This window comes from Argopecten irradians, unplaced genomic scaffold (genome assembly GCF_041381155.1).
Source record: "Argopecten irradians isolate NY unplaced genomic scaffold, Ai_NY scaffold_0155, whole genome shotgun sequence".
Taxonomy (NCBI): Eukaryota; Metazoa; Mollusca; class Bivalvia; order Pectinida; family Pectinidae; genus Argopecten; species Argopecten irradians.
Window position 1 is genome coordinate 11,212 of NW_027187622.1, and position 25,615 is coordinate 36,826.

At 33.6% G+C, this 25,615-nt stretch overlaps 1 protein-coding gene and 1 pseudogene across 2 annotated transcripts; one reads left to right on the forward strand and one right to left on the reverse strand.

The window, feature by feature from the left end:
* Window positions 1-101: 101 nt before the first annotated feature.
* Window positions 102-11,600, forward strand: LOC138311920 (histone RNA hairpin-binding protein-like). 2 transcript variants are annotated; one of them, XM_069253065.1, is made up of 8 exons: window positions 104-348; window positions 1,341-1,430; window positions 1,691-1,783; window positions 3,042-3,125; window positions 3,494-3,550; window positions 6,272-6,400; window positions 7,135-7,269; window positions 10,239-11,597. In XM_069253065.1, exons 1-8 carry the CDS (start codon window positions 266-268, stop codon window positions 10,468-10,470), a joined length of 903 nt encoding a protein of 300 aa, XP_069109166.1. In that variant the 5' UTR covers window positions 104-265; the 3' UTR covers window positions 10,471-11,597. The 2 variants fall into 2 exon arrangements, with proteins under 2 accessions (XP_069109167.1, XP_069109166.1); XM_069253066.1 differs by lacking the exon at window positions 3,494-3,550 and having other exon boundaries at window positions 102-348; window positions 10,239-11,600.
* An 8,158-nt stretch (window positions 11,601-19,758) lies between these two features.
* The window catches only part of LOC138311922 (AT-rich interactive domain-containing protein 5B-like), a 29,944-nt pseudogene continuing 24,087 nt past the window's right edge, over window positions 19,759-25,615 (reverse strand).

The window sequence follows — 25,615 nt, forward strand, 5'->3', positions numbered from 1 at the left end:
AGTGGATTTTTCAAAACACAGGAAATAATTTCGCACAATTATTCTCTATTCAATTTTTAACGATACATTCAGTTGTTAAAAAGTCTTATGAATATTCATAATGTGTATTCAAAGAAACGCGCTTGCGTGGGCAGCTGGCGCGAAATATGCTGGGCGATAGGGTTGCTTTGTAGGGGACGTTAGGGCGAAAAGAAAAGTAGGTAGATCTAGTCATTTGTAAATAACATTTTACACCAATTTCACTGTAAAATCTAAAAGCGCGAAAATGTCGGAAAACTCACCACGAAACGAAAGACGACAAAGATCTGCATACAGAAGAAGAGCAACCAGAAACGAGAACACAGAAAGGTAAACATTGCAGTGTTGCCAAACTCCCGGGAAATTTTTGGCGCTGGTTCTATAGATAAATTAGGATAAACAAAAGCGGTTACTACGTAACATATTTATATTTTTATGTATTTAAGTATTAACTTAAAAACATTTTTTATGATATGGAGATATAACACACAAATCTGAGTACTTTAAATAAACCGCGATATTTTTTTTCTCTCAGACTGGAGATGTTTTTCCTCAGACATCTGCATCTTTATTTCTTTTTTTACTTTAAAGATAACGTTAATTGGTATTTATGATTAATCAAAAAACCCAAACATTGATTTATAATGTTTTATGTTAATTGCTTATTTCTAATCTATGAACAGCACTAGTCTACAATTGCTTTATGCTTTCTGTAATGTAGTAGCCAGGGTGTCCAAAACAAAGGACTTCATTCACTCCCTAAATACCTAGTATTCCTTTTATCATATTTTGTCTTTAATCACTTTTACATTTTGTTGGAACAAACAAACTCAAAAATATATTTCAATATTATCACTTTATTGATAGAACTGTGTTTCTATTCTATAAGAAGAAATTTAGCCTTATGTATTATTTTGTATTAGAATTTTTCTAGATAAGGCAACACAGAATACAAAAAAAACAGGGGTTCCTTATTATTGGAAGTCATCAAGACGCTTGAAATGGAATGGGAAATATATCAAAACGCCTGAAACAAACAAGCGCTGTTAAGATATACTGGGGGCAAAGAGAAACACTGTTGAAATTTCAGATTTCTGTGTTTTTGTTTTTTTTTAGTGATTCAATTTGGGATTTTTTCATTGTGAATGGGAAAAAATAGGGAGTAAACGTTTGGCATTGTTTACGGACCCTTGTTATATAAGGAGAAAAATCACAGGTTGTCTTTCAATACAAGTGTAGCGAGGGAATGAAAGTTAAAATTATGTGGAAGGACATTTCTCGGGTAAAGTTGAATCTTTTTTTTTTATTGAATTTTTTTTCAGAAATGAAAGATACTTTTCAAATGGTCCACTGAGTCCCCTAAGAAGTCCACTTAACCAAAAACAAGGCCCAAAACATGCTGATGAAAGAAGGTAAAACTGGCAAAACTGCTTAAAAAATTTAAATGTGAAAGTTGAAGCATATTTCCTTGTCTACAAGCAGAAAAAATCACTATCTTGGTGCTATGAACAAAGAACTACAGGTTTGCATGATATGTATATATGTATACAGAATTGTATGTCTGAAGTATGTTTGAATGAAGGAGAATCACTTTTGGTTAATTAAACATTGAATCTTCTTTAAATTATCTTTTTCAACCTAAATCTACAAGCATAATGTATTCTGTTTCCAGGGAACGACGTACCTGTTGGAGAGAGTTGGACAACCAAGAATTCACAAAGATCAGTCTGAAGGATGATGATTTTCCAGATTTAGGATGTAGCCGGTTTGTTCTTTAGAATTTAATGATATGAAATTTTGTTCTGTGCAATAAATGATGTTCCTGGAATCCCTTTGGATGACCAAATTCAATTTTTTTGCAAAAGGTCAACAGTTACCCTTTACTATTTTTAGTGAAAAGTGTAATCAATCAAGTATTTGTCTGAAGACCGTGAACAAAATTTATTTTAGATGCTTTGTTGGCAGCACATCCACTTGGTTTAAACATATTTTATTGAAACAAAAGGATTGGGCACTAATCCAATAATATTAGATCTCGATATTGAGAAACTTCTGATGTGCAATATCGAGATCTAATGCCCGAACCCTATACGAGTCTTCGCAAGTTCCGCCCTCGAATTAGAGCGGAACTTTGACGCTTAATTACCAAGTGAAAAACTTACCAGAATGTCAAAAAACATGTATAGCGTGAATCAGTAGTTATCCATGAACACATCCTGGTATAAGAATAGGTATGACATAACATTAATCCACGGAATAATCACACATTTAAGAGCTGACCCATAGCATCGCTGTATAATCTAGGTTAATTCCTATTCAAATTTTTGTCACTTCCGGTTCATCAAATTATAGTACGGTCTATCAAATGGAAAGATAATATTAATAGTGGTAACCACGGTTGTTTATATGCACGGAAACAGGTATTTTTTATCAGTCCTGATTGATTCTGGAAATATTTAAATAAATTAATGCATTTTAGTCGAAATACTGCAAAATATTTCATAGATAATGATACTTTTACTTTCCGTCACCATTCCGTAATTTGTAACAACCGAGTAAAAATGGCGACCGGGTAGACTTACAAATAGTGGTGGGGGTAAAGAAATGTCTAAATTAAGTATAACAGTGCAATAGTGACGTTTTGAATTTTGGATTTAACATGATTTGGGATAATTCTTTCAGGATATAAAAGGTTAGTGTAAACACAACTTGAAATTTTGAATTTATATCGAGCCCATTTCTGCGCCGTGTGAATCCTGCCTCGATTGTTAGAGGTTAGACACGACGTAATGATCAAAAGTGTCTCGTCGTGCTATACCTCTAACATTGTTGGAGTAGATTGTGCACAAGTTATTTCAACTTATATCAAGCCCTCTCCAAAATATTACATATATATATAATCAACATTTGAAGATGGCAGACTTATTTGAAAGTCTTGTCTGAGAATTATTTTCTTCAGATCAAAATATATTGATAAATATCAACAGGTTCTTCTTAATATATGTAACTTGTTTTGATTTCAGATACACACCAGAGATAAGAAGGGAAGTAACTCGCACAACAAGTACAACAAATAGTTTTGAAGAAGGTGAAAAAGGAAGTCGGAGGTAAGATTCTAGTTTTAATTGTGTTAAATTTTAAGGGTTTTGTTGCTTCTTTGAGTAAGTTTGATCATTGTTGTGTTGCTGATAAAAAGTAGGTATCAAGGTGTTTGGAGTAAAGGTTGAATTTATTACAAACGATGCTAGCCTTTTCATCAGATAATAAAGAGTGGCTGCTAAAAGCAGAAAAGGAAACAACATGCTACAACACCTTGACATTTACCACCAGTTTTGTAATTCTCAGTCTGAAATTGCAAGAGTTCTCTTACTAACATAATTTTCTTCACATTTATAATTATATATATCTTTATTTGTATTATAAATATTGACTTTCCATGGTGTAGAGATTTTAAGAGGAAATAATGGTTTTGTAGATTTCGTAGGAAGTTGGAACTGACAGATAACAAGAAAAACAGCAAGAAAGCATACAGGTTTGTTGTTAACTTTGTACTTCAAATACTACTTCATTATAGTCGATATGAGATGAGTCTAATACACATTGGATAAATCAGTAATAACTGGTTTCAGAAATATGTAATCAACAGAGTTGTGGCCCCCTGATTTCAGAAAAACTTTGTACAACAAGTGGTTCAGGTTACTAATTTGATTTAAATTTGTTTACAATATTGTTAAAGTACTTTGCCTAGTTTGAATTTTTTCAGATACACAGTTTCTATGTAATATCACAAACAAAAAGCATCAGCAAATTTCTTGTGACCTTTGTGACAAAGTTGACAATTCCTTTGGCAGTCTCTCCCAGGGTGCATTGCGGTCCCCACATTTCACTTTTGGAAATTATCCACGAAAATTTTTATGATCCTTGAAATCGTATTTCAGGTGCTTACTAAATTTGTATTAAAGGTGCTCCACCGCTGACAAATGGTTATTTTTCTCTATTAAAACTGGAGCAGATGATTTAGTAATTTTCTTCAATTACAAAAGTTACTCACATTACACCATTACCACCATTAAAATGTTTGAGGTCCTTATTTTAATTCAAGATAAAAATGTCAAAAATAATTAATTGCATCCCTAAAAAATTCTGTGGCACTAAGGCCTATATGGTATGCAGTACTGACTGAAGCAAAATGAATTATTTTTAAATTACTTCTTTGTGTTAATTAGACATATATATATACACGATTAAGCACCAATTATTGTTCAAATGATGGGTATCATTTATGCTATGTTGGAGATGGAGCATCTTTAAATATTTAAGTTTTCTTTGGTATTATTTGCCTATAATGGTTGCTAGTTCTGACCATAATTTGATCATTCAATATAAACCAAACAATATGGATGATTTTGCGGATACACAAGATTTACTTGTCAGTAAATGGTAGGGCTGGATCAATATATTGATATACCGCTACGTAACGGTTTTCAGCAGCTTATCAAATATCGATACACAAACATGCTGTATATCGCTGTATCGTTTTAACAACCCAACCTACTTTTTTCATTATAGAAAGAGGATACAAAATTTATTCTAAAATATCATTCAAGTAAGAGCATTTCAATCAAAAATCAAGAATCAGACGGCCAGTCCATGAGGTGAATGTGGGTACCGCAATGAACCTCAAGAGATTTTGTTCCTTTAGAAGGCATAGGATGGTTAAGATTTAATAACTTGCATTCTTTTAGTTCAAAATTGAATTATTAGTACAGTCAAACCTGCTCTAACGACCGCCTGTCTATAACGACCGGTTTTTAGACTCCCCGTGCATTTTTACTATATAGTGGTACTCTGCATAACGACCACCTGTCTAATGCGGCTAGCGACAGGTCATTTTAGCCCCTTCAAATTTGTCTAACGACCGGTCGCTGAGATCGACTTTTCGAGTACCGAGTACAGTGTGTGTGTAGTTAATTACTGGAAGTATGTCAAAGGGACGCTACTTGGGCGTGGCTAAATACCCAATACTACCCAATACCACCCAATACTACTTTTTCAAATTAGGCCTATAAATTTACGTTCGATTTCTTCACGATTATAGAGTCAGTTGGATTATCGCCCGATGTAACCCGGGTATTCTTGATGTGTTTATCAATAAAATACGGTCCCATTACTTGGTAGAAATGCTACTGAAAGTTAATATGTGTACCTTCATTGTGATTTTAATAGTTTTGAAGCTATATATTGTGAGAAAACGCCTCTAAATCTATCTTTCATGTCCCGAGATTAATCCGTCAAAACTGGTTACACGGCAACATTACATACGACTTGCCAGCGAGAAAGTGTTGTACAAAATATTACACGCAAAAAATCTTTACTGGCTCGCTGGTTGGCAGAAAGCCCCAACCTGTCTATAAAGGCAACCTGTCTATAGTGACCGTTTTTCTGTCTCCCCTTCAGTAGTCGTTATAGACAGGTTTGACTGTATTGAAGTTTTTCGTTTTTTTGCATGCTGATTTTCTTTGAAAACTTTGTATTTTGTTATATCTCATAAAGATGCTCCACCGCTGACAAATAGTATTTTTTCACTATCAAAAACAGGAGCAGACGATTTAGTATTTTTCTTCAGTTACAAAAGTTACTTACTTTACACCCTTACCACCATTGAAAAGTTTGAGCTTCTAATTTTACTTCAAGTTAAAAATATGAAAAATATTTAATTGCATCCCGAAAAAATTCCGTGTCACTATATCCAATATGGAAGGAAGTATTGATTGCGCATGCACCAAAGGCGAAATAAATTATTTTATATTATTTTTTGTGTTAATTAGACATATATATACATGATCAAACACCAATTATTGTTCAAATGATGAATATGATTTATACTTTGTCGGTGGTGGAGCATCTTTAAGTGGATAATGAACGTTTATATATCAAAGAATATTAGGAGATAACTTGATAATTTTAAACAAAACTAAAACTGTAGCATGATAAATGCCTCAATATCATAACATCTAGCCAAAGCAATTTTGAGAATACTGAACCAATATTGAGTGATTTTGATCTGGATGTAAGGTTTTATGTTCTTGGAAAATACAGTGATTTTCTGAAAATTCAGTGTTTTTGGCCTCAAAAAATTAGTTTGACAAGAAGAGTCTTAATTTGTACTTGAAATTATTGTTTCTGGGAAGGATGATATGTTTTGACTGATCAAGTTTTTAATTTCTTATCAAAAATTGTTTTTCTCTTATAGAGAGACCAGTAAACCAGAGTCACGTGTTGAATTGGAAAAGGATGAGGCAACACTGAACAGACGGCAGAAGACACTCGATTATGGAAAGAATACCATCGCCTATGACAACTACATAGCTCAGATTAAGAGGTAAGATAAAAAAAGTTTACTTAAAGATGCTCCATCGCTGACAAATGACATTTTTTCGCTATCAAAAACAGGAACAAACAATTTAGTATTTTTCCTCAGTTACAAAAGTTAATTACTTTACACCATTACCACTATTGAAAAGTTTGAGCTTCTTATTTTACTTCAAGACAAAAATATTAAAAATTATTAATTGCATTGAAAAAATTCTGTGGCAGTATGTCCTATATGGAAAGAATTATTGATTGTGCATGTGCCAAAAGCAAATAAATGGTTTTATATTATTTTTTTTTGTGTTAATTAGACATATATACATGATTAAACAACAACAATTGTTCAATTAATGATGAGTATCATTTATGCTCTGTCAGCAGCGGAGCATCTGTAATGTGCTGTATCCCAGTGAATCTCTGTTCACAAATAAATTATTCCTTCTCTTCTTAGTATAGAGTAACCTCCCTTGCGGGAAAGTATTGATTGTGATCTCATTGTTTTGTGAGAAAAACTTCCAGCTTTTTCTCTAAAAAGCAAAGACGTTACCCACATAAATATGACACAACAATCGGTGCCTACCCACAAGGGGAAATAACTCAATTTGTTGACACCTTAATAAATTAACATTTTGTAGTTATCAAGAATTAATTCTATGATGAAAACCACAATTTGATGTTTTTGGTGTATACATGGCATTTTCTTTAACTTTTGTTTGTCAATTGACACCTGACTTGTTTGAATAGACAAGAGAGACCTAAAGGATATCCACGAACACCTGATAAGAGCCAGAAATGCAGTCGTCGGTCATGGGACCAGCAGGTTAGATTATGGAGGATAGGACTACATCGTTGGAACAACTCTTCCACACCTGGACAAAGGTAAGTCATGTCTAAAAAATGCTGATGGTTTAAACCTTAAACGCTAAAAACTTGGGAATTAACACTAGTTAAATAGGAGTTGTTTGGGTAAGATGTCAGTTTGAAACAACTGTTCCACACCTGGACAAAGGTAGGTCATGTCTAAAAAATGCCGATGGTTTAAACCTTTAACGCTAAAAACTTGGGAATTAACACAAGTAAAATAGGAGTTGTTTTGGTAAGATGTCAGTTTGAGTATTTTACGTTTGTGCTGGAACGGTTAGTAAAAATGCCAACCGGTTAACCGGATTCAGTGTTTTTCCTGCCTTTATATTTGGGGCCGAAATAAGGCCCCATTCCCAAATGTATTTCTTGTTATTTTTTCCCAAATCTATGTCTTAATTTCCCAAATCAGTGAGTTGACGCCTATTTTGTGTGACGAAACAAAAAATTCCAGAAATCCCAAGTCTGAACGTCGTATTTTAGTATACATTCTTACACTTGATTCTTAGAGAAGGATAATTGTTTATTTCTACCTTTTCCAAAATTTCTATACACGCTGTTGAAGTTTTTCATTTCTTACTTTTATCGCAAAAAATTTCCCAATTTTCACCAGGTGGCAATTTCCCAAAATGCCCAGGAAAAATACTGGGATTGGATTAACGGAACCGTAGCCGGATAACCGTACAATTTTGTTACTGTTTACGTAACGTTTCGGTCGTACATCGATGCCATGAATTAGTCCGTATTCCATAACAATTGTTCATATCTTTCAGGAAACGCTCATTTAACACTAAGAATAATTACTTTGAATTAGATTTATTTTGTTTGTTTATAATAAAACCATGACGTTGAATGAAAATCAGTGTAAACACTTAAAATGTCAAAGTAGGCCTACTTCCTGCACATGGTTTCTTTTGCACACGGCACTTGCGCACCCCAAACTCACTGAAACGTTTGCATAGAAGCCAAATGACACCTATAAGCATTTTAGTGACAACCAAGTTTCCGATAACAACACTGTTGTCGTAACACTTTTAATTTCATTACAAAAATGCGCTTCTGAAATCATGTATACTTTATACTATAGGTGAAGACGATCGTTAGTACAGGAATTTCATTATTAGGAGTATTTTTGATGTACGAAAATGCATACGACGCTTATCGAATAGCTAAAATGCTAACCGTATACAAGCTGAAACCGAACTGTGAACCGGTTATCCGGTTACCCGTTCTAGCACTATTTTACGTGAAGTACTCTGACCTACCTCCATCTTAATTAATATAAACTGGCACATCTTTAATTGACACAAACTGTTAATATGACATAAAACAAAAACAAACTACTAATAGGTTTGATTATGATATTAATAGAAAGGCAGTCAAACTGGATGAAATAGATTGATCTTGGTACCCTGCCTTGGTGCAATTACTAGGTATTATAGATGGAATAATTGTTAGTTAGAGACAGACACTCTCTTTTTAACCTTGACAAAGAATACAGTATATTTAGAGTTGTTAAGGTTTGACGCATTGTGAAAATTTTATTTTATTTGACGCACCGATAATCCTTGCCGCGGGTCATTCTGACGCGTGACTTTTGACCCCGCGACCCTCGACCCTTGTTATCAGCAGACTGTTCTGAGGCCTCGCTGATCTGTGAAAATTTACCTGTGAACTTATCGGGTCAGTGATTTTATGACAAGCACAGCGGGTATCCGACAGTCACTGTCGGAAAAGCATACAAATACCACAGTTAATTAATTGATTGGCGCGTGTGAAAGTCGACTGACTGTATAGAGCTTACATAAACAGTAGACGGGCACACGTGTGGAATGGTTTTAATAGCGGAGATTTGTCACAACATACATGGACCAGAGGTGAAGTTAGCTTGGGTTATGTTATTAGGGTAAACGATCGCTGTAGCGTTTTCAAAGACATCAAACAGTAGAAATTAACTACCGTCTCTTTGTTTTGTAATCACATTTCGGATTTACGGAAGCCATGTATTTTGCTACCGATTTTTGTCAGTTTTTAAAATTATTTCCGCGAGAACGGTCGGAATTTACGATGTCGTCGAGACAACTTAAGAAATGAAAATGATTTATCGTAATGACTGTTTCAATCTTCTGACATCCACTGATATATAAAAAGCTCTCTTCTGCTGAAAGAGAAAAGTTGAAACATGATAAAGACTAGAAAAGTAATGAAAATGATTAAAACAACACGAAAACAACTTGACGGCATTGCTATAGAACATAATCGATTGACGAAACACATTTGACCCCTGACTTTTTAACATTTTAAGTTTTTGACCCTCAGGATTTCAATTTGACCCTCAGGATTTTCATGTCAAGGGTCACTGACCCTTGAGATTTTCAGCCTACTGGATGCCCTGATTGATCATTCTTGGAATTAAAATTAGGACAAACATATCTTCTGAAAACTCCATGTAAAGGGTATTGTCAAAGAACAATTTAAAATTCAGGGCTTTTCCTCACTGCTTTGGGAATGGGGTCTGTGGCTTTGAATTTGGGAAAATGGTGCACCAAAAGCATGATTTGGGAAAATTATGAATATGAAATAAAGCATAACAAATAAGACGTTTTATTTCCAGTGTAGTTTATGTACTTTTCTGAAGCCAATACACAAATATTTAAAGCCTTTACCAACTAAGTTCATGCAATATTTTTGGATAGTTTTCAGGAAATTTTGATTTTGGGAATTTTATGCTTGAATTGGGAAAAATTTAGATGTTTTGCCATAGGGAATGGGGCCGAAAATTGGCCCCAAATCATGCTGGGAAAAAAAGCCCTAAAATTTCTTCTGTATAATATCTTTATCAAAGATTGAACAGGTAAACATCATTTGAATTTTCTGTTTGAATTCATTTTTAGTGGACAGAAATAAATGTTGTGGTTGTTTGATGTATTACTGCGTCTACAGCTAGAGACAAAAAACTTAAATACTGCAGATTATTCTTGTTTCAGTATTGAGGGTCTTTTTGCCGATACGTCGTCCGAGAGTGCTTCAGAGATCGGAGATCGTAGTTCCACCCCATCTGTTATATTGGAAGAGTGTGACTCTGTTGAGTATGAAGACAATACAAATTGTGCTGACGACAAAGTATCCTGGGCAGAACAGGTAGCTCAGGATGAGAGTGTAATGGACAACTTTGATATAGAAATGTGTCTGAAACCAGAAACAATTTCCTTTGATTGAGAAATGCCCTAAGCCAAGGGTAACAGAATTCTTCATTGGAACAAGTTTTAAATTTGAGACTAATTTTTTAATCCAAATTGATTTATTTCTAAGGATACCAATGTATACATAAAATATCAGCATTTTAAACTATGTGTATCATAGACTGAAGTAAAAGCAGTTTTTGTGGAATAATTAATTTGTTCATAAGGTAGCTATTCATTTGGATATTTTTTATTTGAACATCATAGCATGTAAGATTCCTTACTCATTGCATCATTTCATCACTTTCACTTGTAATATAGAAACTTCATAACTGCACATAAGTCTTGAAGATTTTTTTTTTTAATTTATTCATTTGTAACCTTAATAGTACTGCTAAATATGTATTTGACTTTGTGGAAATACTGGAATGTGACAGAAGGTGCATATCTTAATTGAAATGGCTTTTGATTTTAAATATGTATTTATGTAAAATGGATTTGTTGATTTTATGAGAGTCCCAAACAGTAATAGCAAACTGTTTATATTATACTACACTTTTCATCACTTCCTGGACAATTATAAAAGATGCAGTATGTGGTGAGGGTGACATTAGCTGTTCCTCACGAATAGCAAACATTTTACATGGTTTCCCACAGGGAATCTTGCATTTGTTTCTGTTTCTACACCTTTAGCCTATTATAAATGAACAATGTTGATTAGGTATACGCAATGAACCATACTAATTAAAATGTTATCAAGCCATCAAATTATTATATGAAATTTGGACTAATAGTAATAACCATTTACATTTTGTAAGTTTTCTTTTTTTAATTCAACAAATACACCTGTTTTCTCTCTAATCTATTTATGAAGTAGCAGTAGGTAGATTAGTATATTTTATGCCATTGATATAGCAAAAGATTTGCCAATAGTTGTCCAATAATGTCCTAAACCTGTGTCATTAATGGACTTAAAACCTGTGCTCTGACGGCATTAGGTATTGACCTAGTATTTATTGGAACATCATTTTAGTTTTGTAAATATTTTTTAATCAATATCATATACAAATCTTGTTATTAAAAGTAAATTACATAAACTGAAAGTGGATGTTGTATTTTTTGTATACAAGTACATGTGGATTTTGATCTAACTAGTGAGGGTGAAATAGTGCTCTTTTTTAAAATAGGAATTAATGTTCCAGAGAAAATGAGTGTAATAAATTAGAATGGTGTGCAAAAAAAGAATGCTTTTATGTATTTTGAATGTAAATATGAGCTATTGTGCCTTTTAAATGCAGAAATGGTGTGTAAAACTTAGGCATGCATGATGTTTTGAATTATATAAAATTAAAACCGATCATTAAAAAATAAATAATATTGTATGAATGTAATCAATTCCATATTATAGGAGTTCTTTCCAGAATTTCAAAGTATTTTGTCAATATTTCTACTATTCTGTCTTTCCATATTACAGAGTTATCTTTCTTACAGGTAGGTATCGGTTGTGATGTCATTACTGTATGAGCAAAAATTACGTTTTCTCGGGAAAAATATGACAATAGTCAGTACCTACATACAAAGGCAGATAACTCCGTCATATACAAATGCAGAATTTGTAATAACAGAAAAGGGGACCAAAGAACTACTAGTTTTAACTTGTATGAAAGTAATCTCCCTTTAATTGAACTAGAGATATATGAGAAGACATCTATTAAAGAAGGGAGTTTCCCTTTATTGTGGGAAATTCTTCAATGAATCATTGGTGTAAACCAATTTCGTTTTTGTGTGCTACCGGTATTTACTATCACAACATTTGCTATCGGAGAAAATTCACGAAAGTTAACCTCTGCTTTACACCCTATTTATTGAAAGGAATTTGTTTGATAAATCCACAAATGTTAGGTTATCTTCACTTACTTGTTTTGAAATGGAAATAGCGAAATTCAGTAGCCACAGAAGAAATTGGTCTACAGTAACTAGGTTTTAAGACCAATTATTGGCATAGCAGTGCTGCCAGCCCCGATTCCTTGAAACTAAAAGTATATAAACCTATTTCTCAAAACATTTGACTTGGTTTGTTTTGAGAAATAGGGTCCAGGTACTTCTATGAGTTCCCTGTGTCATTAAAATAATTAAAAGTAGCAAATGGACAGCACCTACTTCTGGTGTTGATTGTGTGGAATGCAGTATTGACTGATGTGTTGTCATGATTAAGACAAACAAGACATTCTTTTAAAAGAATTCAATTAGGGAGAAAATAATCAGTTTGAAAATGACTGAAGAGTAGTGAAATATATTGAATGCTGGGTGAGCTAAATATTGTTTTATAAAAGTTAAAAATATAGGTAAAATATTGAATAAAACTTAATATCTTGCAATTCATGTGTTTGTAGTGATGATTATTAGGTCACCTGAGACAGTCTGTTGGCCTGTTTATAGTTGCCTTTTATGCATTTTCAGTTTCTGAATAGCCATGCTGACTATACTGAGTCTGTAATATGCTATCGGTGAAAGGATACAGTTTGTTCAAATAATCACCTTTACATTCAAGGTCAAGAGTTCAAAATGATGGATCGCCAGTTGTCGATGAAAATCAATTTTTGACCTGGTTACCATAGCAACCAAAGTTTTGACAAACGAAAACTTGCATGCCATCTACACATGGTCACAAACATTACTGCCAAGTTTGAATTGGAATTAATCCAGTAGTTTAGGAGGAGTTGTCTGGACAAATTTTTTCACAAAAACCTGTGTATAGTGATCTGGTTACCATGGCAACCAAACTTTTGACAAATGAAAACCTGCATGCACATCTTCACAAGGTCCCAAACACTACTGTCATTAAAATTGTTCAATAGTTTAGGAGGACTTGTCTTTTTCTACTATTGGCTTAACTCATTAAAAACACTTGGAAATTTTCTGATTAAAATGCTGGAGTAGTTCATTAAAAATTTTCAGGATGCCCCCGATGGAATGTGGAAAATTGTTGGTTTGTTTTCATATCTGTTAAAGCCAGGTACTGACCACATGTCTGGTTTTTTTGTATCGCCTGCGACGAAAGTTCACGAACATTTCACTTTTAAAGTTTTGTGTTTAGCTGTTTCTCAAAAAGTTCAATCCTAACTTTAAACATAGCTGAAGGACATCATTATCACCTCAACTCACCTAATAATTGCAGGATTCAGTTCAGGCCGTGGGATGCAGAGGTTGTGAAACTTGGGGATGCTAAACCATTTATAAGTTTTTGCATTTAGCTCTGTTTCTCAAAAAACTATAAATCCAATCCTCACCAAACTTTACAGCCGTGCTACCTCAACTGAGAACGACGCATGTAGATAAACCCCTACCGCTCTACCACTGACATGTATTGAATGAGTGTAGCTGTAAAACATAGCTAAAGGACATCATTATCACATCAAACGCACCTAATTGTTGCAGGATTTTTATCTGTGTGGGATTCAGAGGCTGTGAAACTTAGTGATGCTAAACTAATCTAAGCTCTTATTTAAAAATAAAACTATAAATCCAATTCTAACCAAACTATAAACATAGCTGAAGGACATCACTATAAAAGTCAACACACCCAATTGTTGCAGGATTCATTTCAGGGTGTGGGATTCAGATGCTGTAAGACATAAATTATGCTGCATTTCACTTTTCCTTCTTTTTGTTTTGCTTTTAAATGATTTTAAATGTTCCATTAAAGTTATGTAATAAATCCACAATACGGTACGGGCGATACATATAATTATGCATAATTCTTGTCTCTAGTTATTGTGGTTTTCTTCCACTTACTAAACCTGGCATGTACTTAAATGTTTGGTTTGTTTAGTTTTACGTCCTATTAACAACCAGGGTCATGTAAGGACGTGCCAGGTTTGTTGGTGGAGGAAAGCCGGAGTACACACGGAGAAAAACCACCAGTCAGCGGTCAGTACCTGGCAACTGCCCCACATGGGATTCGAACCCGCATCCCAGAGGTGGAGGGCTTGTGGTAATATGTCGGAACATCTTAACCACTCGGCCACCGCGGCCCAAATGACCCTGACTGTTAATAAACATCAAATCATATATGTACTGTGTAAGTTGTCTTAACCGGATGTCATCAGAACCAATATATTTGGCCAGTATAGCCTGGTTTCTGGATTACTGTATTCGCCGCAATTAGCACCCAGGGTGCTTAAATAATTGTATCAAAGGGGGGCGCTTATTAATGAACCATAATGTAAATTATGGCATAAAACTGTTACAGTAAACATGCCTATGCCTTTTATTTTTTGAGATGCATTATTTATATCATGATTCATATGTAAAAGACTCCCAACTTCATGTCATAATAAACACAATGCTGATGTAAGTGGCGTGGTGTATTGTAAAACATTGTTAAATTCATGGGATGTGAGCGTTTATACAACTTCAACTCTTCTCTACAAGGGAAGTGACGCTTATAGAGGGAGGGGTGCTAATTACGGCGAATACAGTGCTTAGATTATAGGTTTTGAATACTTTAAATAAAGAAGGAAAATGCTATACAATTACGCCAGAATACACCAATTATTTACTTTGGACTTAAAGATAAAAAAAACATGGTTAAGTTCTTTCCAACAAGTTTAATGTTGAATCACAGAAATTATATACCTCTTATGAAACATTATAAATTCCTTTGCATAAACAATTTATGACTAATTGCAACATAACTTTATATTAGTTTCTACATTAAATGGTATACATATGCATAAAGACAAAAGAAAAAAAACTACTGTGTATTACAATAATATTTCTGATGTGAATATTGCATGTATTTTGCTGTGTATATAGAACTCAATGTTTAAGAATTCGTTAAAACCCATTATCATCATTATACATTATTGAGTCAAAAAATCCATTCTTGTAATAAAACAAGAAAGATAACTCTGTATAACAGAGAGAAAAAAATGGCCTCAAACTCACTGTTGAATCAATATATTGCACAGTACTAATTCATAATGAAATCAATTGTGATATGAATTTCCTGAATGATAATGAATTTTATACAAATCATGAAAAAAATCATTTTTGCCATATGAAATTATTTTAAAATATGAAATTGATGTGATCATGTCTTTCGTCTTATGCCATCTCTTTACGGGTGAATATTGCCGACAAATGATAATAATTCAACACATTATTTTATATATCAAACAAACAGTAAATACAATAAAAAATCTGTTTTGATATATACACAACATATTGCTCAAACTGAAAACAGTAACCTGTTCATGATAGATACATATTACAACAATTAGAGAGATTTAAATTAGAGCTTTCAGAGTTTGTTCAGTTTTATTTAACCCAGACATGATCCTTAATTACAGAAAAAATATAAAAATGTTCAAACAAATACTGGTATGAGTAAAGATGGACCATTTATAGCATTGTTCTTTGTCGAGATTCTAAAGTAAGCCAAGATCACATTTATATGCCCGATCACTGTCATTCCCATAGACAAATGTAATTTTTGTGAAAAATTCTTTGATATTGCTAAAAAAAAAGACTCTTTTTAGATTTACCTAGTACTTTAAATGTCTGCTTTAAACGCATGTAAATACCTGGTTTTTGATTATTCAAAGAAAGAATTAGAAGTCATATTTGGAAAATAATTCACAATCCAACAACAATGAACTGCCTCCTGAAAAACAAAAACCTATATGTACTATTTGACATGTCCTATGTAAGCCCTATAGATACTGTAAAACACTGGGTCTCTCAGTCAAATAAACATCATCCCCAGTCACTACACTAAGCTATCTATATATACATGAAATATCTGCTATACCCAGTATGTCTTTTACAGGTAACATCACAAGGGTTGGTGTATTATACATCAACTTGAGGTAGAAATATATATTTTAAGTCAATCTAATTCTAATGAACAAAAATTGATATTGAAAGGTTGTTCAAAAGATTAAAAAAAAAAAATGTTTTGACAAAAAGAGTTCTAGCTAAGCAACAACATATACCAACACTGTATTGCTCTGTTTTACAGGTAAATTGAAGTGTTTAAACTCTAGAATCCTTTATTCTATATCTATTATTATTTTAAAAAGCTATACTTAAGAATGAAATAAACACTTGATAGTTATCTAGCTACACCTGATCTCCTCTATCTCTAGGGTACAGTATATCTTTTACACGATTCACGTACATGTAGTCGCTATCCATACATTGTTAAGTTAGGGGAAAAGCTGCATAAATTTCAGTGTGTACATTACACCATTTCTTGCACAATATTTTATGCAATGATGCATGATAAAAGTAATAATTAGCACAAGAAATAAATGAGAAGAAGTCACATTAAGTACACTACGATATTGGTACATATCGAACCAACTTGTAACGCCTAATTTTAATTTTTTGTTACCTTTTTTTTTTGAACACATGGTTGCCAAAATCTTCTTCCTTGGTTTAATTCTTACTATCAAATAATACATTTTCGAAAATAAATAAAAATAAGTGTACTTGTAACTAATTTTATTAAAAAAATCTTACCATTCTGTCATGGATTTTCAGCCACTTATTTGTACATTGCTAAATTGTATATGACTCCAGATAATTTTTTCATGAAATAAAATATTCTGAGAAAACATTTTAGGAGAAGTGAAACATAGAAACTACTGTGAAAACTTCACAAAGGCACTGGTGTATCTATATCACTACAAAACATATCCTGGGTTTACACATCAGTAGAAAATAAACAAACATCCCTAAACAAGGGAGGTAACTCATCATTTAAAGAGGCACTTATCAAAATTACCCCAATCAAGTTTTATTGCATGGATTCGTCAATACATCAGGAATTGATAAGAGATCAGTTATTTTCTTAGTTTTGCTGGTAGAATGTTCGAAGTGAAATTGCCGTAGCAGGTTTGGGAAATTTTTTACAGTACAATTGTTGATTTACCTAGTCTGGACTTGGAAGGATACCAATCAGACAATAGAAACTACATCTCTAATCGACCATTTGCCAACTGGTATGTAGCCATGCCTCATGTTGCTTGCATGTATCTACCAGTATTCAATATCGTAGCATACACACTGCAACATAAAAAGTCACATGTGGTACCCCGGCGGTTTGATTGACAGCTGACTTATCGTCAATTCAGAAATTAGACTTGTAATTCTGTTCCAATACCATACTTTATGATATGCATTGCAGTTTATGATAGAGCATTGTGGAACAGAATTACAAGTCTAACTTTATAATCAGATTGATAGAAACTAGATGCTATCTGTTATGAATTGTGCCTACAGTTACAGGATACATATATCAATACTAATACTATAGGAATTCTATGAAAGTTTGGGAGATGTGGTTGTACCTTTGTATATACTCTACCTTGCCGACCACTCTAAATAACATACTAGGATTTCTCTACTCGTGCAAACTTTAAAGATAAACATCATAAATGCAGTAACAATTCAACTATGTAACATATAAACATAACAACAGGTAACAAGTCGATTATGAAAAAACATTCAATATAGAAAATATGCCAGAATTACCTTGACATTGGTGAATGACCTTGACAAGCAAAACTTTCTACAATGCAATTGAGATTCACAATGTTGTGTGATTTAATGTAATTGTTTTATGAAGCTTCAAAAAAGACTTAATTGAAATACAAATATCCCATTTGCCAGATTTTTCAAAAATCATAAAGAAGTCAATAATCTATGACATAAAAACTGATATTTTTTTTAGAAACACTGATCTACATGTTGCCTTTAGGAAATAATAATTGCTTCATATGTTAATTTCCTGCTATAAAGATACATATCGTATTCGACCCAATAAGCGCCCCTCCCCCCTTTTTGAGGCCTCAATTTCAATTGCCCATGCATAAATAAGGACCAAAATTACATAAAACGGTATAGATTTGCAATAATTTCGACTCAATAGCACCTTTTCATTTTTATCAATTTTTTAAGCGCCCTGGGCGCTAATTGGGTCCAATACGGTATTATACAATCACCTTTAATACAGACAAACCTTTACTACTAAGTAAAACAAATATCAAGAACCTTTGATTCAGTCAATATGGGGTTATACAGACCTGGTGGAATCTATCATCAAGCTTTGTGTCAGATAATATTTGCTTCTACCAGGTCAATTATAATTAACTTCATCAAAGTCCTCTACTGTCATTATATTAAACTAACTTTTCATCAAGAGTCTGACCCTTTGACCCTGAATATGAAATTAAAATTAAGTATTGCTATACAGTTCTGACATTCTGGAGTTTTAATGTATTTTAGTGCTCATACCATGAAATCTATCTCTTACACAAAAAAAGTAAATGCGTGATGCAGTTATTAAAAAGTTACTTAATTAACAAAAACGTATTACAATGTAAATCATAAATCAACTCATCTACTATGTATATCAATATGAATGTTAATTACATATTAGCATAACAAAATTGTTTTCTGTCACCAGCATAAATTTAATAGATACTATTGAAGTACATTATTTTTGAAATATTTTCTTACAACAAAGTTAAATTAAGTAAAACAAATTTTGGGAGAAATTCTATATCTTTGTTGCGTAATGACTCTAAATAAAAGTGTTTTTTTCTCCCCTCTTTATCAAATTTTGCAGCATGTTTCATAGCAGTTTTTAACAATAACATTTATAACTGAATACATTTCACACAATTATTGTATTGTTTTGTAATCATGTATGTTCTGTAGTTTCTTTGGATACAAAACTTGTTAACCATCTTGTAAATCCAAGTGTCTCTTTGGACATGACACTTATTGGACACAGCGAGAGAATGTTACTCAAATAATCTCACAATGTTTTTTTAACATCATGATCTGCCTTAAATAAACTACTATATCTATCTTGCCTACATTGATGTATTTCCAAATACAGGAAAACAGAATATTGCAAAATGTAGATATTAATGAATTAATGTTTTCTTAATCTCCTGAGAGAATCACCTTTTATATTGTTAACTAAAATGTTCTTAATACATGATTTATATTATATATTAATAAGAAACTCGAAAACAATGATCAAAGAGTTATATTGCAAGATTTGACATGATTTTTCATGGAAACTGTGCAAGTATATAGCTGCCTTTTTAATCAGTTACAAATATATAAGCCCGAACAAAGGAGCCAACAAATGGTCAAGCCACACTTGCACACCATTACGTTCACTTAACTAATGGAGACACTGGCAATAGTTACCAAAATGTACGCTTAGCAATTTATTTCAGCTCTACATTGGACTCCATTACCAAGAAACAGTAAAAGATCTTCCTAAATACTAGATAAAGTTTTAAAGTATTTGACCAGTGGTATGACGACAAGACCTGATACATAACGGCACAGTAAAACATGTAACATGCAAATTAACACTACTTTGCATGTGTATAATGGGGACTTGTCTTTTGTATGGTAATGGGACTTGTGGCATGAACATTGGCATGCCCATCGCTGAGTATGCTCCTCGTTGGTCCTGACTCAGCATCTCCTCGTAAGCTGCAGCCTGCGCTGCGTTGGCTCGGATTTGTGCTTCGAAAAATTGATGTAGCTGCATCGGTGACGGGAAGTAGGGTTGCTGTTTGGAACTGGGGTCGAACCATGTGATTATGGAAAGGCAGGATGAAGCAGCCCTGAGGGATCTGTCGGTGAATGCATGGATGCTGGAGTTGACGATGGTACAGAATTGTGGCAACGTTGTAGACTTCTTGGATGATTGACTTAAGTCATTTGTCTGAGGAAAAGAAATCATAATTCATTTGATTCTATTATTAAAACAAATTATTCATAAGGTTTCCTACACCTGGTAGGTTATAAGTCTCTAGGAGTCCAATATGTTTATAGAAAAGAATGTTTAGAGGCTGTATGGACTTGTAGAGACTTATAACACACTTAAAAATGTAACTATTCATAGGATTCTGTAAACCTGGTTAGGTTATCAGTCAAAGTTCATGTCCAAAAAATATAAATTAAATGTTGATTAAAAGAACATTTAGATGCTACAAGGACTTGTAAAGGCTATAATAAGACACAAAAAATAGCTACATCTGATGTCTTAAATGTTGATACCACTGTTAACCAAGTTAACAAACTTATTTTTATGTGTGATAACATTTCTTGTAATTCACAGACAATTGAAAATAGCAGAAATTGATTGCCGTGAAAATGTTATCGGCAAAGATACAGTAGAAGCACATAAATTACAGAGTGAAATTGTCGTAGAGAGCAAAGAAAACATGAAATCACAGGCTAAATAGATCTAAGGTAAACTTCCAATCGATATTTTTGTGTAATAAGCAGAAAAAATGTACATCACCCATAATTCCACATATAATAGTATATAAGCCTACCTTATTGCTATGGGCCGGTGGAGGTACTAGCGGCCGGTCTGTAGATTTATTGCCGTGAGCTGGTGGTATACTGGGACTGGACACGGACGATTTAGAGAACACATTGGCCTTAACATCTGGACTATGGACTCGATCCAACAACAGGTGACTGCGGCTAGACATATTGGGACTGGGGTAACGCGACGATGATATAGATGACTGAGCCAAGGATTTCACTGAAAATGGCGGTGCGGCAGGAGAGTTCCTGCCCTTGTCCATTAAAGACTCACCATTTCTATCGTTAACACTCTTACGTTTCATGCTGAGGTCACACGGTTGTTCCACTGTCAGTAGACATTTGTTTATTGCTGTTACCGAACTGTGGGCAGGTGGCGTTTCCATTTTTGGTCGCTTTGCTGCCTCAAAGTCAAATAGCAGTGATCGATTGTTGGGGTGAGTTCGTTGTGGATTTGGAATGTGAGCCTCTGTAGGCATGGATGATGAAGTGTACGAACGTTTCAGTAATGATGAGGATCCGCCTGAGTGAGCTTTTGGGGCCGAGACTCCAGGGGCATATGTTGGGGAAGCATGAGAACTTTGGGGATGTGGCTTTTGAGGAGCAGGACTGCTGTCTTGTTTTGAACTTGATGAGTGTCCTGGAGCTGTCTTTGACTGGTGTGCATGCTGAATGACAGATGGCCTTTGTTCAGATTGTGATTTTTGCGAGCTGTGATGATGAGCTGACTTATCCACAGTAGCTTTGGCTGGCTGAAGTGGTGTCTGCATTAACTGCTGCATGGAAGCTGGTAAACTGATGCATAACGGGTAAACTAAGAGGATGGAGACCAACCCATAGGTATAAACGGTAGAGTAGAACATCCCGCCCCTCCCACCGCGCCCGGGTAACGCAGCATGGCCAGGCATTTGTGACAGTCTTGTTCTATCAAACTGTAAAGAGGCTGGCCTCCAGATTATTGGCTTGCAATGGATCTGCCCTGAAGAGTTTAGATTGACTAACAATGCTCTTATTGTCCTGGGATAAGCCCTCCGAGCCACCACTGCTAACCATTCACTTTTTCGGATTTCACATCCGTCTTGTGCCATTCTCCTGCACTAATTTTTTCTGTTTTTTATCTTTTCAGTCAAGTTGTTCTCACCATTTTCCGCCATCATTTTCCAGGTACGATTTCTCTTTTTCTGCATTGTTCAGTAAGGATTTCACAGTTTTTGTATGATGCGAGAAACTTTTCTCATCTGGAAAACAACAAAGATAATTGTTTAAGGTATGTGATATTCTAAATTGTGATTTAAACTGTCAGTATGTATAGAAAAAACATAAGAACTTTTATAACCTAATGTCATCAGAGGACATTGGCTGATAATTTACTAAACTTTTCTGTCATATGAAATAACAATATGGTGTCCAATTTGTCATTTTCCACATTTTTTGAAATGGATATTGCTGATATTGACCTTTGACAAGGGCAACAGCTTCTTTTCATATTTCTAGAGACTCCATAAGCTGATTATGTCACATGATTTTCAAATAAAAAATATTACATGATTAATTGTCAAATAAAAAAAATTTTTCCAAGTTAATAAAAGGACAATTAATTCCAAAATTATCTGATATAAAATAAATAAAATAAAATATATCATAAAACCATATGGCTGAAATAAATACATCAGTTTCATCTAAAAAGTAAGCTAATCAAACTAAAAACATTCAAACACTCTTGTAAGCTTCTAAAGCTTACATCTGTACTAGCTGTAAAGAAATGAAAGTTCATAAGATCCACACTATAAAAACCTATTTATGAAAATAAGGATCCTAACAACTGATACATTGATGAAGCAGGTCATAACATAAGATTTGTGGTAAAACGACTTACAAAAAACTAGATTTGAAAAATATTTTGAAAGCTAACATCATGCTTTGAAAGCAATTCTTAGAAAAAAATAGTTTACACAACAAACAAAGCAAAAAGTATGTTTTATCGCCTTCAGAAAATGTTAACTTTTTTTCTTAAATAAATCCACAGCAAAAATGAGGCAGAAAACAGAAGCAGATGATTGGCTGTGAGACTACCTTATCTCGTTTCTACTGCCTTGTGTTTACGTAGCGTCTCCCAGAGCTGGACCTTTTCAGCAGAGAGGCTAAGAGGTTGCCTCTTCTGTAAAAGATTCACCTACTGATAAAATCCTCTACAGATCTGGATGTAGGTCTGATTTAAACCCTTATCTCAATTTAAGCCAACCCTTTATCTAATACATGTATATGGAAAAACCATGAATTTAAAGATTCAAAGTCATTTCTGTATCTAAATTAGATGATCAACACAACATGTTACATGTAAACTAAATATGAACAGACATTTCATCACCAAAAAATGACAAGAATTTTGACCCTTAACTCATTTTTAACCCAACATTCTACCTTAATCAAAGTAAAACATTTGCTAACATATTTTAAAAATTTCCTTAATATATTAAATATTTATATTAAATTTTTTTTTACATGGTAAAAGGGATTACAATTCCACCTCAAACCAATACTGAGTGACTTCATATGGGATTTAAGGGACATGACAGGTAAAACCCTATGCCCTTAACCAATTTTGAAAAAAGATTTCCCATGAAGCACTTTATCGGTGATTAATACAATCCAACTTTATCAAAGAGTCCATTTGTTTAAAAACCACATCTCAAGATCATGAAACAGTCTTAAGTTTAGACTTGTCCAATTACATACGATGTTACAAAAAGTTACATCTTATTTGATTGGCTAATTCTAAACTCTAAGTCTAAGATTGTTTCATGATCCTGAAGCCAAAAATATCCTGATTTCATATGTTGATTTTTGGTCTTAAGACAGGAACATAACTTACTCTTTTCATAGCATGATTTTGCTCCTCTTCATAATCATAATCAGAGTCTTGTGCATCCTGGAGCCTCTCTTTGGCTTCAGCCCGAGCTTTGGCAAGAAGTTCTGACTTCCGTTTTTGTTTATTTGACACTGTTGTTCTTGTAGACTCTTCCTCAACATACCGTTCATAGGGCAGTAGTAATCTGGGAATAGATAAATAAACAACTGAATATACATAAACATACTTATACAATGACAGAAACAAACCTGAACTCTATCTGTTACACCTATGACTTGGCTGGTAATACATGTAAAACTACTACATTATGAATATTAGAAGATCCGGTTTTCGACCCTCAGACACAACTTATGTTAATCGCTGCTTTAAAATAAAGTGCTAAACTAGTTGAAATTGTTATCGCTTATCATGTTTTCGCTTTAAATTTTTGAAAAGTACACAAATTATATAATCTGTGAAAATAAAATACTAAGACCTTCCCACTCTGTATATTGGGTAATTTAAATAAAACAGAATTATAATCACTTTTCATAATGTCAACGTGTACAGGTGGCAGCACTGGTACTTCCTGGATTTTCCTCCCAATACATCGTATAGGTGCTTTCCATAATCTTGTTTCCTTGTGATCTGTTCAAGAAAAGTATATTATATATGAATGAAACCATTTACACTTTATGGACTATTCCAGTACATTGTATAATCTATCTCTCCATGTGAACGTTATTGTTTTCTGTGTGTCTTGATAAAGGGGGTGGGCTCTCTTGAAAAATTTGACAATCTATTTTGTCTACAAGATTAATTCTTTGCCCAAGATCTATCCAACCTCTGACTCAAGATTTTAATGATTGTTTTTGTTTGAAGCCCGAGGCCAGGCAGAATTTATTTTTGATTAACCCTGATTCCATTGTTTTTAATATATACCTACCTGTTCATAGCCACCAAGTTTCTTTGCATAAGTATAGAAGTACCAGAGGTCAACTGAAATACCAATGTCATTTTATTAATATAATTTGTCAAAATTTATATTAAGCTAATTTATATATGGTATCACTAATCTTAAAAACAATTTTTTTTCCGATCAACTCTACTTAAATATGTCAATACATCAGTGCAATACTCCTAAACCAAAACAAAGATAATACATTTACCTTTTAGGAATAGATAAGATACCACTTTTCAAGATACAAATTTTGCAATATAACTGTACTTACTTTTGTTTAAACCCTAGAGAAGGAATTCTGTCTATATGGGTCTGCCGTTTCTTCATAAACTTGTTGCAAGTCTATTAGAAAGGCCTGTTTCATCCTTGCTGATCCTGTCCTTTCAAACCTGAAGCCATTGCGTAGTGCCGATTCTCTCTTGCTGGCCTAAATGACAAAGGAATAGGGAATAAAAGTAAATTTCCAGTACATGGTATGTCAAATGAGCTAGTAGCATGACTGTCGATGCCCTCCTGTGTACTTTTGTATGGATATAGTTTAATTTGTGTGAACTTGTACAATGTTTCCTGTGTCTTGTGTCTCATTGGTGATAGCAGGAAACGCAATATTAAGCTTTATAGTCTACACTCAACTACAAAATAACACTGTTAAGCAAATGCAAGTACACCTGAATCAGATACAGCATCAATACATATATTATCAATACACTGTGATGCGTCCTGTTAAAATTAGCTTTTGTCCAAGTCCAAAATCACTTGCTATAATCATAGCTTAAAGGTTTCATCTCTAGGCAATTATTTAAAGCATTTAATACCTGTTAGAATATGGAAACAATGTTTAGGATCTCTCTGGTGTCAAAAAGCCAGATCCTGTGATCGACCATTCATTTTAGCACAAGGTATATACCTGTATCACTATTTAATGTTCACACATACTACTATGACACAATCAACATGCTTTTGAATTGTAAATACACTATACACACATTTAAACTTTCA